Genomic DNA, 17,616 nt, shown 5'->3' with positions numbered 1-17,616 from the left:
ACTCAGGGAGACAAGGCTCACATGATGGGACCCTAGTAAGAATCTCCCATGGGGTGTAGCAATTAGGCTGAGGGAAAAAAGTGTGTGTGAATGGATGTGCATGGCTGCACACATGTACGAGAGTGGAGTGTATGTGCGTGAGAGAGAGAAGGGTAGTGATGATACTACATTAAGATAACAATCACCACCACCCTCTCTTTCACAACGAAGGTGTGGGATGGTGATAATCTTGAGAGAAAAGGGGGGGCACTCTGGCTCTGTCTGCTACAAGCAAGTATCCCTTAACACATTACAAAATGCAGCTTTGGGTAGAAAAAAGGTTCCCCATCCCAGTTTAAATTGTAGTTTAATCCCTATCTACCAACTAAGACAGTGGTTCTCAACCAGCGATGGGACCTCCCACTTTAAAGAAAACTTTGGCAGAACCCTTGCAGTTAAAATCTTGTAAAATGAGTTGTGTTTTTAAAAAGGGAGGGAGTTGATTACCGGGAGAGAAAGCAAGGCAGAGCCACCCGGAATGTTTAAAAGCAGCAACTCTGGAAAACCTTGCCATCAGTCTCCTGCTCTCCTCTGATGGGAAAAGCCTTTGTTTTGTTTCTCGTTTTTAAGGCTTCAGCTCTTATCAGAGAGTTTTTATCTCATTAAAGGAAGAGCATAATTAACCCTTGCCACCAGGCTGCAGCTCAATGGAAGGTGCTAAGAAAGGGGGCAAGAGATTCCCCGGACAAGTGCTTGAACAGCACATTTTTAAGCCTGCAGCAGGGCAATAGAGGCAGAGTGGGGAACCTGGCTGCCCCACACCAAGAAGACAGGCAGTGGGAAGCTGCGGGAGTCTCAGATGAGCTCCACTGCTGCACTTGCTCCTCACCAATCTGCCCACTGGCTCGCCCCACCCCTGCAATGTATGCCCACGCCACTGGCCACTACTGAGACTTAACCCTTAGAAAGTGAAGCAAGAAGGGAAGGGATTCCCAGGACAATTGCTTGAGTAGTGCATTTAATCTTCATGGCTCCAGCTCAGAAGTTCCCAAACTGTTGTCCATGGGCCACCAGTGGTCTGCAAGCTTCATTCAGGTGGCCCATGGCATGTCCATATTAAATATTCATATTGATTTTTAATTGTATTTTATTGCTTATTTTATTCCTGATATTGTAATTTATTGCATTACAGCTTGTTGATGGAATGCAAATTGCAATACAATACAAAAATGCAATATAAGAAATAAAAGAAGCAATAAAGATACAGTTAACAAACCAACAGCATCTCTCACACTGCATTACAATTGCTACAACTGGCAGAAAAATCATTAAGTGGTCTGCCAAGGCCCTCAGCAATTTTCAGCTGGTCTAAGGGGTAAAATGTAATGGAAATCACACATTGTGTGTGCTTTCCCGCCATTACAACTTTTTCTTTCACGTGGAACCCAGGGTTCCACGGGACACAGTTTGAGAAATGCTGAACTAAGATAAGAAATCAAGATGTCTCACATCCTGGTTAGCAAGCATGGATTAAACAGTAATTTTCCAGTTGGGCTGTCCTTCAAATAAGTCATGATATCAGCCTGAATCTGCACCCATGGCTAGTTCTTGACCCTATAAACCATGGTTAAGTGGCTTGAAACAACTATAGCTAAACCAGGCTGCCTTTTGTTGCTCAATATACAACTTACAGTACACACTAAAAATAACCACTATATAGGTTACCTTCAGAAATTAGCATATGAAAACAAAGTAATAGTAAACAAAATTACTATTACATTTCCTCTCTGCCCACCTTCTGCAGAAAAATGCCACCCTGGGCTCATTAGGAGGAAGGGCAGGATATAAATCTAGTAATAAATAAATAAATAAATAAAATTACCTGTTTCAAAATTATCTTGAAGTCTTCTTGGGTGTAATTTCTTCTCACATTTCTGATTGAGAAGATAACTGTGTTACTAATCTCTCAAAACATAACAGGGACACAAGCTTTTAATATTTTAATATTTTATCTTTTGTTCGTAGAGATATTTTTTGTATTTATTTGTGTTTTGGTCAATGACCGCAATAAAGATTGACTGACTGACTGACTAACAGGGACAATCCAGCCATAGTTAAACACAACATATCTTTTTATTTCAATGGGAGAGTCAAACATGGGCTCAAATCTTTCCCATGAAAATAAATGTGTCAAGTGGTTAACTTTGACTGCTCTAAGAGCTTTATTATTCCACTTACTTACTGGACTTTTTCGCTAAACAAACGTAAGGAGATAAGACAAAAAATTACGAGTAGCAAGCAAAGACACAGCAGAGGCTGTTTTAAAAACATTGCTCTGAGACAGAGACCTGTACCTAAGCTAAAGTTCCTCACATCGACATACAGACCACCGCCTCAAGGCACCATCCATTCCTCTGAAACAGTCCCAACTCCTGCTGGCTCTCTCCCCCTCTTACGACTTCGCATCAGCCACAAGGGCTCAGCTTCTTTCGCAGCTCCACTTTGCAGCCAGAGCACCTTTTCAAGGATCCATATACTTCCACCAGGACTGCATTGTGCTACCACCACCTCACAGGACAGCTGCCGCGGCTGCTTCTCCTCCTTTACTCCAACAACTTTAAGCGGTCTCTTCCCCTCTACTGCTCCTCCTGGCCTCCCTCCCAGCAGAAGCCCCTCTCCCTCTTATCTAGTCCGTGATCCCTTTGGCTCTCTTGTAATGTGGGTATTCACAGGCCACTGCCTCCATTAGGTTCTGCCATTCATGCTCCCTCAGGCACTGCATGTGACTGGGAGAGGAAATGGTAAACTGTGTGGAGCCTTTTCCTGAACTTGAGCAGCACATCTCCAGCACCTAGGCCACCACTGGCATCAGCAATATGCATCGGGGAGAAGGGAAGGGAGATGTCTCTACCAGGCAGATTTTTCAGAATAATGAATTAGGTTGTGATGTCTTGAAGCCTGAAAAGAAGAATCTCTTCTGCAGGCCAGACTACGGCAGGATTAACACAACCCAGGAGCCTTTCACCACGTACAGAAATCTGAACGCGGGCCTATGTCCTCTGGCAACTCATCCTGTCCACTCTACCCCTTTTACTTTGCCACCTTTCCTAGCTAACACAGCCACTAACCTTTCCCTAACAACTTTTGCTATCCTCCAATAGGATTATTTTTGAGCAGCAGTCTAACAAGAGCCGCAGTCAAACACAGCAACTGCTGTACAGCATAAGATATTCTCCTCAACCACACCTGGATGTATCCAGAGAAAGTTAGGAGAGGAAACTCTTCCCTTCTTGCCCTTCAAACCCAGCCAAAAATTGGACAGGCCTCAGAAGCAGCAGCAAAAGTTCAGAAGCTGAGTCAGTGTCCAGGCTAACATTTTATTTGTCCATAGCCTGCCCTAAGCTGAGTATACATATCTGACTTATAAATCACAGGCCATGTTTATACAGCCACAAGAGTGGCTGTATATTATAGCCAGCATGGATTTTTCACATTCTGCAATGTTAAATTGAAAATACCCCTCCATGCCATTCTGCTGCTTCCCATAAACTCATTTCAAACCAAAACCTTTAAAACCTTACAGTCCTGAACTCAGAAACACGCTTAACAACCCTTTAAGTTTTCATGGCGATACACAAAATACTCAGAGAGAACCGAGAGTTCAAAGTGTAAAGCAGGGGGAAAAACAGACCCCTGCTGGACTTTTTTCTGTCAGTGATCTCAAAATTTGTTGAAATTAATTAAACTTCAGCCATGTTCACAGAGACCTGTAATCCTATTGCTGACTTTGCTCCATACTCTGACCTTCATCTTCTGCAGTTTAAAAGTTTTAAAAAATGCATAGTTGATTTTTAATTAATTAAAGAAATTTAACATTGACATTTATGATAGTGCAGGCATACTCAGTAAGAACCAACTGTCAGTGTTCTAAAAGCCGGACTAACAGATTGGCTAATCGGGGCCCCACCCATACCAGATATTTTTTCCACTTTAAACATTCATGGCTTCCCCCAAAGAATCCTGGGAAGTGTAGTTTGTGAAGGTTGCTGAAAGTTGTTCAGAGACTCCTATTCCCCTACAGAACTGCTGTAGCCAGAGCAGTTGAACAGTCATCCCCTCTTCTTAGAGAATTCTGGGGATTGTAGCTCTGTGAGGGGAATAGGGGTCACCTAATAACTCTCAGCACCCTTCACAAACTACAATTCCCAGGATTCTTTGGGGAAAGCCATGACAGTTTAAAGTGGAATAAATGTCTGGTGTGGATGTAGCCTGGGAAAGCTTTGGTTTAAATTTGGGTGGGAGACTACATTTGTCTGCTGTAGAATAAAAAGGTGAGGGAAACCCTGTTCACAATATTTTCCTTCTGGAAAGGAAAGGGGCTTTCCCTCTGCCCAGTGTCCACCCACCCAATCTGCTCCTGACACAGATTTCTAGGGGATGAATAATGAGACATATATACTTTTCTAAGTTAGATTCTCTGTAGAAACAGTAGTAACACAGGAAAGAAGCAAAGTAAAAAGAACACCAACAAACATACAAAAATCTAATTCTCCATCTTTGGAGATGGCACCACCACTCACCATATGCTCAGAGGCACAGGTTACCAAATTCTTCTAATCCGCACAGGAAGTGGATTGGACTGTGAAAGACCAACTCAAATTGTGTTTGCATTTTGACAAATTTGTAGGGCAGTACAATATCTCAGAGAGGAGGTCAGTCTGCTCCCCTGGTGCATTTACTATAGCTGCCCAATTTCCCTGCTTTTTAAAGTTTGATAGAAATATCTGTAGGCTATAGGTACATTCTTAAACCGCAAGGGGGTTTTGCCTATTAGTGAATTATAGCCAAAGCAGTTGAAAGGAATTTCCCAATGTCTGTGCTGTGAGGGCACCCTTAATGTGTAGCTCCAATTATCACTACCATGTTCTTGATGCCCTCTATGATTCTACAGCCTGCTCACCATTCAACGTTCTTTGCTGTTTTTATTTACCACTGACCAACTTACCAAAGTTTGGTTCTGTTTAGCTGGCTGACTTTGGACTCCATTAGTTCTCTTCTTTTGATTGGGAGTGTCTTGATATTGCTTTCTACCATTGCTACGTGGGTTCTGAGCCAAACCCACACAAAGAAAAAGAAGGAACTGCAGTTAATGATCCATACTGTATGCTTATACATATATTAAACTGAATAAAATTTGCTAACTGTATTACAAAGAAATGCAGTACATGTGTGTGCTTAGGAGTTCTCAGATTAATATGTACAGCCTATTAACACGCCCAGTGCCAGCAAGAGGCCATGTCAGGCACGGGGGCCCCTGTGGCCCAGAAGTGCCCCTCCTTAGTCTGGGGCTAGGAGGATGCAGCTCCTGTTCTGCAATCTGTGGCAGCATTGGGTTGCAGGGCATGATTTGTGGCCAGGCCAGCACTGCTGTGGATCACACAGCAGAAGGTCCCCCCTCCCAGGAACCCCCCCCCGAAGCAGCCAGTGCAAGCTTAGAGGCCCGGCAGCACCACCTATTGTGTCAGCATGCTGGCATGCACACACCTATTATCACCCTGCTGATGCCCCCACCATCTTGGCCAATGGTAGGCATGCGAGCTAGCACACTGACCCAGCAACACAGTACACGAAGCTGCCAGGCCTATTTAAGCCTGCACCGGCTACTTTGGGGGGGGGGAGACCACCATGACTGGGCCCACGGCAGTCTGATGCCCAAGGGGCCCAATCATGCCTGGTGCCAGCCCTGTCTATTAAGAAGCCCCCACTTAAGACATGAATTTGAAATGTTCAAAAAATGTAAATGGATGATCTATACAGGAAACTATACTTCACAGAATTTGAGCTAGCAAAAAATGTATTAAAAGCTCACCTTTAGTTTTGATGTTTCAGACATCTCAAAATGATTGTTATATGGCTTCTGTTGCAGTAACTGCCTATGCTTTGTCCACTGGTCTCCTGAAGGACCATCTATAGACACCTGCTGGCTATAATGGAGTTTGGATCTAGACCATCAAAAAATTAGGGGAGGGGGCTCGTTTAGAAAAGATCAAGAGTAGATTATGATCACAACAAGCAGAAATCTATAACATACTTTTATAACGTAACAGAGAGGAAATCTATAACATATTGGCCCCATCTGCACTATATATTTAAAGCAGTATCATGCCACTTTAAACAGTCATGGCTTCCCCAAAGAATCATGGCAGCTGTAGTTTGTTAAGAGTGCTGAGAGATAAGAGACCCCCTCAGAAATATAATTCCTAGAGTGGTTTAACAATCAGTTCTTCTCAAGGAACTCTGGGAATTGTAACTCTGTGAAGGGAGGGGAATGAGGGGATTGGTAAAAAGAAAGCTGAAAAACAAAGTCCAGAGGGTCACATCACTCGAAAATGCTTGGAAGTTGTTTAAAAACACTATATTAGAAGCGCAACTGGAGTGCATACCGCAGATCAGAAAAGGTACCGCCAGGGCCAAGAAGGTGCCAGCATGGTTAACGAGCAAAGTCAAGGAAGCTCTTAGAGGCAAAAAGTCTTCCTTCAAAAAAATGGAAGTCTTGTCCGAATGAAGAAAATAAAAAAGAACACAAACTCTGGCAAAAGAAATGCAAGAAGACAATAAGGGATGCTAAAAAAGAATTTGAGGAGCACATAGCTAAGAACATAAAAACCAACAACAAAAAATTCTATAAATACATTCAAAGCAGGAGACCATCTAGGGAGGTGATTGGACCCTTGGATGATAAGGGAGTCAAAGATGTACTAAAGAACGATAAGGAGATTGTAGAGAAGCTAAATGAATTCTTTGCATCTGTCTTCACAGTGGAAGATATAGGGCAGATCCCTGAACCTGAACTAACATTTGCAGGAAGGGATTCTGAGGAACTGAGACAAATAGTGGTAACGGGAGAGGAAGTTCTAAGCTTAATGGACAATATAAAAACTGACAAATCACCGGGCCCGGATGGTATCCACCCGAGAGTTCTCAAAGAACTCAAATGTGAAATTGCTGATCTGCTAACTAAAATATGTAACTTGTCCCTCGGTTCCTCCTCCGTGCTTGAGGACTGGAAAGTGGCAAATGTAACGCCAATCTTCAAAAAGGGATCCAGAGGGGATCCCGGAAATTACAGGCCAGTTAGCTTAACTTCTGTCCCTGGAAAACTGGTAGAAAGTATTATTAAAGCTAGATTAACTAAGCACATAGAAGAACAAGCCTTGCTGAAGCAGAGCCAGCATGGCTTCTGCAAGGGAAAGTCCTGTCTCAGTAACCTATTAGAATTCTTCAAGAGTGTCAACAAGCATATAGATAGAGGTGATCCAGTGGACATAGTGTACTTAGACTTTCAAAAAGCGTTTGACAAGGTACCTCACCAAAGACTTCTGAGGAAGCTTAGCAGTCATGGAATAAGAGGAGAGGTCCTCTTGTGGATAAGGAATTGGTTAAGAAGCAGAAAGCAGAGAGTAGGAATAAACGGACAGTTCTCCCAATGGAGGGCTGTAGAAAGTGGAGTCCCTCAAGGATCAGTATTGGGACCTGTACTTTTCAACTTGTTCATTAATGACCTAGAATAAGGAGTGAGCAGTGAAGTGGCCAAGTTTGCTGACGACACTAAATTGTATAGGATTGTTAAAACAAAAAGGGATTGCAAAGAACTCCAAAAAGACCTCTCCAAACTGAGTGAATGGGCGGAAAAATGGCAAATGCAATTCAATATAAACAAGTGTAAAATTATGCACATTGGAGCAAAAAATCTTAATTTCACATATACGCTCATGGGGTCTGAACTGGCGGTGACCGACCAGGAGAGAGACCTCGGGGTTGTAGTGGACAGCACGATGAAAATGTCGACCCAGTGTGCAGCAGCTGTGAAAAAGGCAAATTCCATGCTAAGGATAATTAGGAAAGGTATTGAAAATAAAACAGCCGATATCATAATGCCGTTGTATAAATCTATGGTGCGGCCGCATTTGGAATACTGTGTACAGTTCTGGTCGCCTCATCTCAAAAGGGATATTGTAGAGTTGGAAAAGGTTCAGAGGAGGGCAACCAGAATGATCAAGGGGATGGAGCGACTCCCTTACGAGAAAAGGTTGCAGCATTTGGGGCTTTTTAGTTTAGAGAAAAGGCGGGTCAGAGGAGACATGATAGAAGTGTATAAAATTATGCATGGCATTGAGAAAGTGGATAGAGAAAAGTTCTCTCTCTCTCATAATACTAGAACTCGTGGACATTCAAAGAAGCTGAATGTTGGAAGATTCAGGGCAGACAAAAGGAAGTCCTTCTTTACTCAGCGCATAGTTAAACTATGGAATTTGCTCCCACAAGATGCAGTAATGGCCACCAGCTTGGATGGCTTTAAAAGAAGATTAGACGAATTCATGGAGGACAGGGCTATCAATGGCTACTAGCCATGATGGCTGTGCTGTGCCACCCTAGTCAGAGGCAGCATGCTTCTGAAAACCAGTTGCCAGAAGCCTCAGGTGGGGAGAGTGTTCTTGCACTCGGGTCCTGCTTGCGGGCTTCCCCCAGGCACCTGGTTGGCCACTGTGAGAACAGGATGCTGGACTAGATGGGCCACTGGCCTGATCCAGCAGGCTCTTCTTATGTTCTTATGAGTTGGAGCCTCCTAAAAACTCTCAGCATCCTTAACGAACTACAGTTCCCAGAATTCCTTCACTGTTTAAAGTGGTATGAAACTGCTTTAAATGTATAGTGCAGATGGCATTACTGTTGCAATGACCAACTGACAACAATAAATGGAACTTCTAAGCCAGGGCAGCAAACCTTTTTCAGCCAAAGGGCTGCACTCTCTTCTGGGCAACATCTGGGGGCCCCATGCCATTGGTGAGCAGGGCCAGAGGCAAAAGTGGCCAGAGTGAGGAAAGTGAGATTTTGGCTTTCTGCAGTAGGCTAGTTTCTTCACACTCACACTTCCCTTTGCCTCATCCAGGCAAGCAAGAAGCATTTTCAGAGTTCAAGGACACATTTCCAGCCAGACAAAAACACTCAAGGAGGGTGTAAAACAGAGCTGGTCTGGGGTATGGCTCAGGAGAGGCTGTGGCTTGGGCAGAGACCCATGGGCCAGTTAGATGGGCCTGAAAGGCTGCATTTGGCCCCCAGGCCTGAGGTTCCCCATCCCTGATGATGTCAGGTGTAGGGCGGGTAAACAATAGTTTCATGGGCCAAATGGGAAGGTCTGGCGGGCCAATTTTGGCCTGTGGGCCAGAGGTGCCACACTCCTGCCCTACTGTAACTAGGCCATAATATGTGTTATTGAAATAGCTATACTATATATCCCTTCCACCCTTTCCCTTCTCTTCCTCTGCTGTTTCCCTGTTGTTGTTTTTTAAGGTATGGAATTTCATTGTAAGTCTAGTTATTTAACATCATCTGTACTAATCTACATTTCTGTAAAATAAAGTTTTTCCCCTTTATGGAACATTCCATCACAATTTCTCTTCCCTCCACTTAGATAGTAAGGACAACCCCCTATTTCCAGACAAATTAAACTTTTGGACAGGTAACTTTATTATTATTTATTTCATTAGTTGGGGTGTGTGGCTACTGGCAGATGTAAAATTGGGCTACTTTATTACCTCATTTTTTCTATGTTGGGTTTAGGTGGCGTGCTACTAGTAGATGAAAATCCATTGTCGCTATCAGAGGAATCTCCATACCGTCGAGAAAGCCAGTCTCTCAATGGTCTGTGGGGAAGTTAATATTGGGTCAGCAACATCCAGCTTCTTGGAGTAAGTTTTAGAATACAAAAAAAATGTGGGGGGAAAATCTTCAACACAGAAATGAAATATAAAGGATTGTTTTTTTCTTTCATCCTAAACACACCTGATGAAGGGAATGGCCATAAAAAACTTGTTAGGTGCCAAACCCAGCTTGGACTTCGGGGTCATGTCATTTCTATGGCAAGGCAATTTGTCAATTGAGAACCATTCAATGTTCTGGAACACAGAAAAGAGATTTCTTAATAATTCATAGAAATAATTATTGGGAATAATACAAAATAACTTTGCATTAGTCAGGAAACAAGAGCATGCTCTGCCAATATCAGAAAATTACTTTTCAACATTTTGTTCTGTATGTTGCACACCCATCTGCAATAGGAAACTTCAGGATAACCAAAAGAAACCTGATCTAGTTTACACACAATGCTAAATCAGTTGATGTTAACCATAATTAATAAGCCATTGTTAAAGCTGAGGCATCTGGCAGGCAATCACTTAAACATTGGTTTATTACATCACAGGTCAGTTAAAAGCAATAGCACCCAAGCCTCAAGAGTGGTTTCAATTATGCCCCACTCTTCATTCATGGCTCTGTATTTTTGGGGTGGTGACGTTTCCATAACCATAGTTACATGCAACACTAAGCTTATTAACCAACCTTGGTTAACAAGCAACCTTTAACCATGGTTAATAAACCATAGTTAAGCTGGTTTGGGTTCACACGTAACACTAGGCCATGGTTCAATAAACCCTGGTTCAGTATTATACGCAAACCAGGCCACTTAGACTTCAAATCACCCCAAATATGCATATGCCCTCATCCCTCTCCTATGTTCCTCACCTACAGATTGCAAACTGTGCAAGTTGCCTAGGGAATCACATTTTTCTTCATCTTTTAACACATAGAGCTTTACAGAAGTATTCCTAATGAGCAGGTAAAGGCTAAAATGGAATATACAAGTAATATGAGAAAGCACCATGCATTCTGCTGTTATAAAATAAATGCTTCCTTGTGAATCTAACAAGACAGCAATATAATACTAGTATCCTACATATCTGAATCGTACTCTAAAGAAGGGATGTAATAATTTCTTATGGCACTTGGATACTGGGGAGGGGGGGGAGTGGAAGCAAAAGGGTAGGAGAAAATGTTTGATGTCCAATGCACTACAGAACTCTCATGTCCTACATCAGGGAATTTCAGTTACAGGAGTTAAATCTTTTGTTACACTGTCTCTTCTTTCCTTCTACTGTGAGTTTTTTGCTGCACTTAGTCTTGTACAGATCATTATTTGCTCAATACCTGAGAATTCATTTTTGCTGCTCAAACTACACGCAAGAAGAATCTTCTTTTTAGATACCAATGTTTAATTTTAATGCTGTATTACCATGTGTTTTGTCACCTCCTATTTTATTGTATATGTTTTAAACTTTCTAGTTAAATCAATTGTATATTGGGTCTATGACCGTACAATAAAATTTGATTTGATTGATTTGATATGAATACCTGAGAATTCAACCAGACCTTACCAAAAAATTAAAAGTTCAAAAATTTACCCGAATCTCTCTCCTTGTTTTGGGATTAAATTTTGTGTCCTTTGGAATTCCTGGAATGATGTACAAGCGTGCCAGCTGATCATTTATACGTAATTCAATATAGTCATCTTTATTGATGTAATCTTTAATATCAAAACCAGTTTCTTCAAAAACCTGAAAACACACAGACCAGTGCAAAAATTAGGCACCCATATTTTAGGTGTAATGTAGCTAGTAATTATATATATGTAAATATAAAATGTTCTTGTTCCAGCAAGCAGTTTAAGGTAATATTTGGTTTTATTATGATTTTATTGTTCATGTATAGCTTGTTATGTACACCACTTAAGAAACGCAAATGACTAAGCAGTGTGTGTGTGTGTGTGTGTGTATTATATATATATATGTTTAAATAAAATTAACAGTTATTTCAACTTATAATTCAAAGGAATGAAAAGTCTGACTAATATTTTATATGTAGAAAACCAGACTTAATAATTACAATATGTGAATAAAAGTACAAGCTCTTCACTACAACTTTACACAAGTTAAGATGAAGGTCTATGAAAAAGCAGATATATACCTCAGAATTTTTCAAAAATATTCAGCAACATCTACAGCTTTAAGAAAAGCTTTCCCCCTCTTTGTAACCTAATCGTGAGATCCAGGAATGCTAGGATGGGTGTCTGGAATTAAACTATCCTCCACTTTTATCCCACAGCAGAGAGCAGCACTCATTGTGTTGCTTAATACTGTACATGCACTTGGTATATGAACGGAAACTGTCAGAGCCATCATTTTGAACATGAAAGCATCTCAGTCACCTCTCTAGCAGCACAGTCGTGTGGAGCCTCCTCTTTATTCACTTTCCCTTTTGGAAATCCCCAGCCAGACTTTGCTAAATAACCCTGGACCAGCAATACCTGCAAAATGTAAGCCATCATTTAAAGACATAAACAATCACTTATGAAGAGAAAGTTGGAGGAAGTCAACTTGTGGTAAGTACCAGCGATGTTGGGAAAGTTTAATATAAACAAGAATTATATACCAAAATAAATGGTAAGAAGAAAAATCCACACATTTTCTTATAGTGAGGAAAAGAACAAACAATAAATGTTATTCCATTATAAAACCAATGTTTACATTTAAAAGGTAGTGTTTAAAAGCTGTTGAAATATTCACACTTGAATAAGCTGACATGAAATGTTAAAATCTAATCCACTGTTCATTCCATTTTACAAGACAAAAAAAATCCTTCAGGTCAGTTTCACACTTACATTTTCAAGGGTCTCATCAAGAATAATGGCACCATAGGTTGGCACTCCCATTTTGTACTCTTTCCATTCATCTAAAACCTTCTGCACATCTTCACCTTGAGGCAGTAAAAAAGGGCAATGGCTGAAAAGTACAGGGAGTCAAGGAAATTCATTGCACCAGGACACACGTCATCACTTCTCAAATTGTATGACCGCATCTCTGTTGAATGTTTCCTTTCTTTCTGCATGCTGCCTCCAGAAAAACACAATCACTGATATTAATGGAAGAAATCTTCCTGACCTCTACACCACAGAGGTTTAAAAGCAATAGCAGTTTTAAGAAACAAGACAATCTGTAAGGGAAATAACTGAGGAAAAGCAAGTTTGTAAAAAGTCACTTAGGCTGTTGCCTGTTAAAGACTCTCTATAAGGCTTAGAGTCTAAGCAAGCACAGGGAAGCCTTTATAGTCTAGAACAAACTCCACCCAATTAAAGGCACATATGTGTAAACAGGCAAGCTGGGCACCCATTTTTAAAACCACACAGTTTAAGCTATGGAAGGAAAAAGGTCAGATATAGGACATGGCGAAGTCTGCCAGATCAAACTGCTAGCAGTGCAAAACTGGCCAAGGGTGGTATGTGATCCTGATGTCCTGAAGGAGGCAGCTGTGAGACCCATTCAAGGAACCAAAACCGAATCCTGCTGGTGTCAGTAGTAGTTGTAAGCTGATCTCCATCTCCCATTTTGCCTCTTTGTTTTTAGACAAGGTGCTAGAGCAGTAGCGGTCAGGCAATTCCAGGTGCTCTTAACATAAGAGCCATGCTGGATCAGGCAAAAGAGCCATCTAGTTCAGCATCCTGTTCTCACAGTGAGCAACCAGATGCCTATGGGAAACCTGCAAGCAGGACCACAGTGCAACAGCACTCTTGGATGCAGCTGAATATAGATTCATTTCAGCCTGGTTTTGCGACAGAACACTGCCTTGGTTTCCCTGCTTGATGACCTATGCAAGTAAAGGGACAGATGAGTGACACCTCTCTCTATCTATCTGGACAGTCTGTGGGTGGGAGGGTTCTCCTCCTTCATAGAATTTCTCCATGGGAATTGCCCCACACTGTTTTTCAAGGCTGAATTCCATCTTCTGTGCTGTTCAACATCTGTGTATCCCAGATGAATTCACTATCCCCATTAAAAGACAGCTCTCAGCCTGTGGTGTGCTCTTGACTTTGTCGCTGGGTTCCCAAATAGCTGCTGCAGCCCAGGATGCTTTTACCAACTTCAGTTAGTTGGCCAACTGAAACCACTGCTAAAAAGAAAAGACCTGCCCACTGTCATTCATGCCTTGGTGACCGCTTCATTAGAGAATGCACTCTGTGTGGTGCTCCCTTTAAAGACTGTCCAGAACCTTCAGCTAGCACACAACATCTCAGCCCAACTATTGCCGGTTAGCTTTGTTTCTAATTCAAGTCACTGGTAAAGCTGTAAAGGCTCTGAGTTCTCTCTCATATGGCATTTTCCCTCCCACTTCCAGGTGTTGAGATCTGCTACAGAACCTGTCCTTTTTTAGCATTAGGTTAATAACTAGGAGCAAGGCCCTTTTCTGTTGTGGCCCTGAGACCTGGCTATCTTGCTCTCTTCTCCTTTCAGAGATAGATGAAGACAATTTTCTTTTCTAGATCTATTTCAGTTGGGAGTCAGGCCTGGTTTTGGTACAGAAACCGCCTCAGTCGACCTGTATGATGGCCTGTGTCTGGAGAGACACAGGGTGTGTGCGACAGTGTTGATTCTCCTTGAACTCTCAACTGCTTGAGTATGGCATTTTTCTGAGACAACTGGATGAGTTGGGAGTTAGGGACACTTTATGTTGTGATGGTTCTACTCCTATTTGGACAGAAGACTCCTGAAGGTGGTACTTAGGGAATACTGCTTGACCTCATTGGTTCTTCACTATGGGATCAGTTCTGTCCCTCTGTGATATTTAATATCTACATAAAACTGTATATAGAGTCATACAAAGGTGTATTGTCATCAGTAGGTATGCTGGTCGTGATAATGGACTGGATGAGGTCCAATAAACTGAAGCTTAATCCAGACAAGACTTGCTAGTGGGTGGTTCTCCTGTCTGGCTAAATGGTGCGTGGCCTGCTCTAGAAGTAGTCACACTCCCTCTAAAAGAGTGGATCCATTGTTTGGGAGTACTCCTGGATCCAGTGCTGCCATTTGGGGGTCGGGGGCCTTGGTGCATGGTATCTTCCACTAGTTTAGGCTGGTGGCCCAACTATATCACTATCTAGACAAGGATAACCTGGCTGTAGTAACCTATGCTCTGCTAACCTCAAGACTGGATTAGTGTAATGCTCTTTACATGGGGCTGCCTTTGAAGACTGTTTGAAAACTGTGGTTAGCGTATACTGTAGGTGCCCTATGCCCGACAGGATTGAGGTGAACAGATAATATAGCATTGATCTTGGCACAGCTGTACAGGCTGCTTCTATGTTTCCAGGCCCAATTCAAAGTGCTGATTTTGACCTATATAACCCTGTACAGTTCAGGACCCCAATATATTTTGAAGCACCTCTACTGCTGTGAACCTACCCAAACTCTTCAATCTTCATCTGCAGCCCCTCTTCTGGGTGTCTCCTCTTAGGGAAGTTTGGAGGGGGGCAACAGAGGAAAAAGGCTTGTTCAGTTGCCACTCTCAGCCTGTGAAAAGCTCTCCCCCAGTGAGGTCTGGCTGGTGCCATCATTAACATCTTTTTGGCATCAGGTAAAAAAATCTCTTCTTCTAAGCATTTGACAGATTGATGACGACTTTGTTAGACAACAGGTTTTTCCTGCCAGTTTTTTGCTACTATTTTACTCTGTCTGTTGTATGGTTTCCATTGCAACATACAGTAGGATCCCACTCATATGGCAGGTTAGGTTCCAGACCCCCGCTGAAAAGTAAAATCCGCCGAAAAGCGGATCAGCTGTAGTGTGGGGGTCTGGAACCTAACCCACTGATCACACCAGAGGAGGAAGAGATCCGCTGTAGCGTGCTACAGCTGATCTTCCCCTCCTCCGGTGCAATCAGCTCGAGCGCGGGAGTCTGATCGTGCCAGAAAAGGAGATCAGTTGTAGTGTTCTACAGCTGATCTTCCCCTCCTCTGGCAGGATCAGCTGGAGCGCAGGGAGCTCCAGCCCCCCCTCCAGCTGATCGCCCCACTGGTGCCGTATTAGCAGAATGCCAAAAAGCAGGGTGCCAAGAAGCGGGGCCCTACTGTATTTTTTTTTCTAATTTATGTTCTGCTTTATTTTTAAAAAATTGTAAGTCACTTAGGGTGCAATCCAACTTGCATTTATGCCGGGCTGAGGGACGTTGGATGTGGTGGACCTCCAGCTAAGACAGCTGGGTCCTGGCTCAGCCAGGCTACGCCGGCATAAGTCCTTCATCCTGGCTCAGCCAGAGAAGCCCAGCCAGGCATAAAGGAGCCAGCAGAAGCCCTGCAAAAGGAGCCTTCTGGGGATGTGTCAGAGGAAGGGCGAGAGGGGCCATACCCAATCTCCAGGTCATTTTCAGCTCCCTCCCATGGCTGTCCATCGCGGCAGCCAGCATGCCAGGCAAGTGGGTGGCAGAAGGAAATATATATTTTGCCCTGCTGGCACAGCCAGCATCCTCCCCTCCACAAGGCCTCCGAGCAGCAGCTGTACGTGACGGCCCCTTCTGCCAGCTCCACCTCCTCTCCCACCGGCCTCCAGCAAGTTGGAATGCTCTGCGCAACCCTTTATTTTAGCAAGTAATTTATTACTATTATCATTTCTACTAGGCCTTTAGGGAATAGGTTACCCGTTTGCAAATATCGCAATTTAAAAGTAAAATATAAATATGGTAAATAAATATGGAACTTATTTTTTAAAGCCTGGTATGCAGCAGTACAAATCCTAACACTTGGTTGTGGCCAGGCAGGTAAGAAATAATTGCTTAAAGCATCCAGTGCACACACACCCCAAAAAACCCCTCATAAGCTGATGATTAACATTTTCCAATCTTCAATGCATAACATAGTAATAAGTATAAAAAAAATCAAGAATTTACATGCAATGCCTCCAATCCAGGGCTCTGTGTGCATTCCAGCATACACAGAGGCCTCCCAAACAAAATGGATTTTCCAATGCCCTTCAGTGGAAAGGGTAGCCCTTCCTGTATAAATGATGTCTGAAATTCTGTACCATTCCCTTCTCCAAGCATGTAGAAATTACATAATACGCACACTCAAATGGAAGCTCCAGAAGGCATAAAAAGTCACAGAAAGCACACATAATACACTTGCAGCAGTACTTATTGTGAAACACACCAGAAGTCCCAATTCTGGCAGCCCCTTGCCTTATAACCAATCCCACTGATTTCAAAGGCATTTACTCTTTCATAGCACAGGCAAATTGGGAGAGCACATGCTTTGCATGCAAGAAGTCCCAGATCCAATCCCCGGAATCTCCAGGTAGGGCTGGGAAAGACTGCGGTCTGAAATCTGGAGCACTACGGCCAGTCAGTGTAGACAATATTAAGCGGGATGAACCAACAGCCTGTTCTCTGCATCAGGCAGCTTCCTGGGTGACATTTAAGAACAAAGTTTCACTAGTTATGTTTTTGCACAAAGTTCACCCACAACAAATGGCATATTAATATAAAAAGGATATCAGCTTTAGCAAAATCTCTTATCCCACACTGAGGTAATCCTGGTGTGTTCTGCATGTAGAAATCCAAGTAAAACCAATGGGCAAGCTCAATCTGAAAACACACTCGGATGGCATTATCTCGTTCCTCGCTGGGAATGTGCAAAATAAATCGACTGTTGGGACAGAAAAAATAATTTTAAGCACTAACCTTGAAATGCGTGAAGCATAAAGAACTCCTGAATTACAAAGAAACTAAACACAAGGTCATAAATATATTATTTGACAACACCATCAGGGGAAATAAATGTGTATTTATATATGCATGTGCATATGTACACAAAAGGTGTTTAATCCATGTATTCAAGATCTAGGACATTTTTATGCTCAACTCCCAGTGGCCACCATGAGATTAGATTCCTTAAACTTCATGCAAATAAGTAAAAACTAT

General features: G+C 42.5%; 1 protein-coding gene across 1 annotated transcript in view; it reads right to left on the bottom strand.

Moving 5' to 3' along the window:
* Positions 1-17,616, bottom strand: part of DCP2 (decapping mRNA 2) — a 30,614-nt gene that overhangs the window by 5,575 nt on the left and 7,423 nt on the right. The window contains exons 2-10 of the mRNA XM_061624216.1: positions 17,190-17,341; positions 12,533-12,660; positions 12,080-12,178; positions 11,277-11,429; positions 9,823-9,935; positions 9,576-9,683; positions 5,849-5,981; positions 4,985-5,086; positions 1,862-1,913 (exon numbers count right to left, since the gene is read on the bottom strand). Of these exons, the coding sequence (XP_061480200.1) occupies positions 1,862-1,913; positions 4,985-5,086; positions 5,849-5,981; positions 9,576-9,683; positions 9,823-9,935; positions 11,277-11,429; positions 12,080-12,178; positions 12,533-12,660; positions 17,190-17,341 (1,040 nt within the window). The remainder of the gene's footprint in view (positions 1-1,861; positions 1,914-4,984; positions 5,087-5,848; positions 5,982-9,575; positions 9,684-9,822; positions 9,936-11,276; positions 11,430-12,079; positions 12,179-12,532; positions 12,661-17,189; positions 17,342-17,616) is intronic.

Source organism: Rhineura floridana, chromosome 1, assembly GCF_030035675.1.
Source record: "Rhineura floridana isolate rRhiFlo1 chromosome 1, rRhiFlo1.hap2, whole genome shotgun sequence".
Classification (NCBI taxonomy): Eukaryota; Metazoa; Chordata; class Lepidosauria; order Squamata; family Rhineuridae; genus Rhineura; species Rhineura floridana.
Note: the sequence above shows the minus strand (reverse complement) of the source record. Positions and strands in the feature narration are given on the sequence as shown.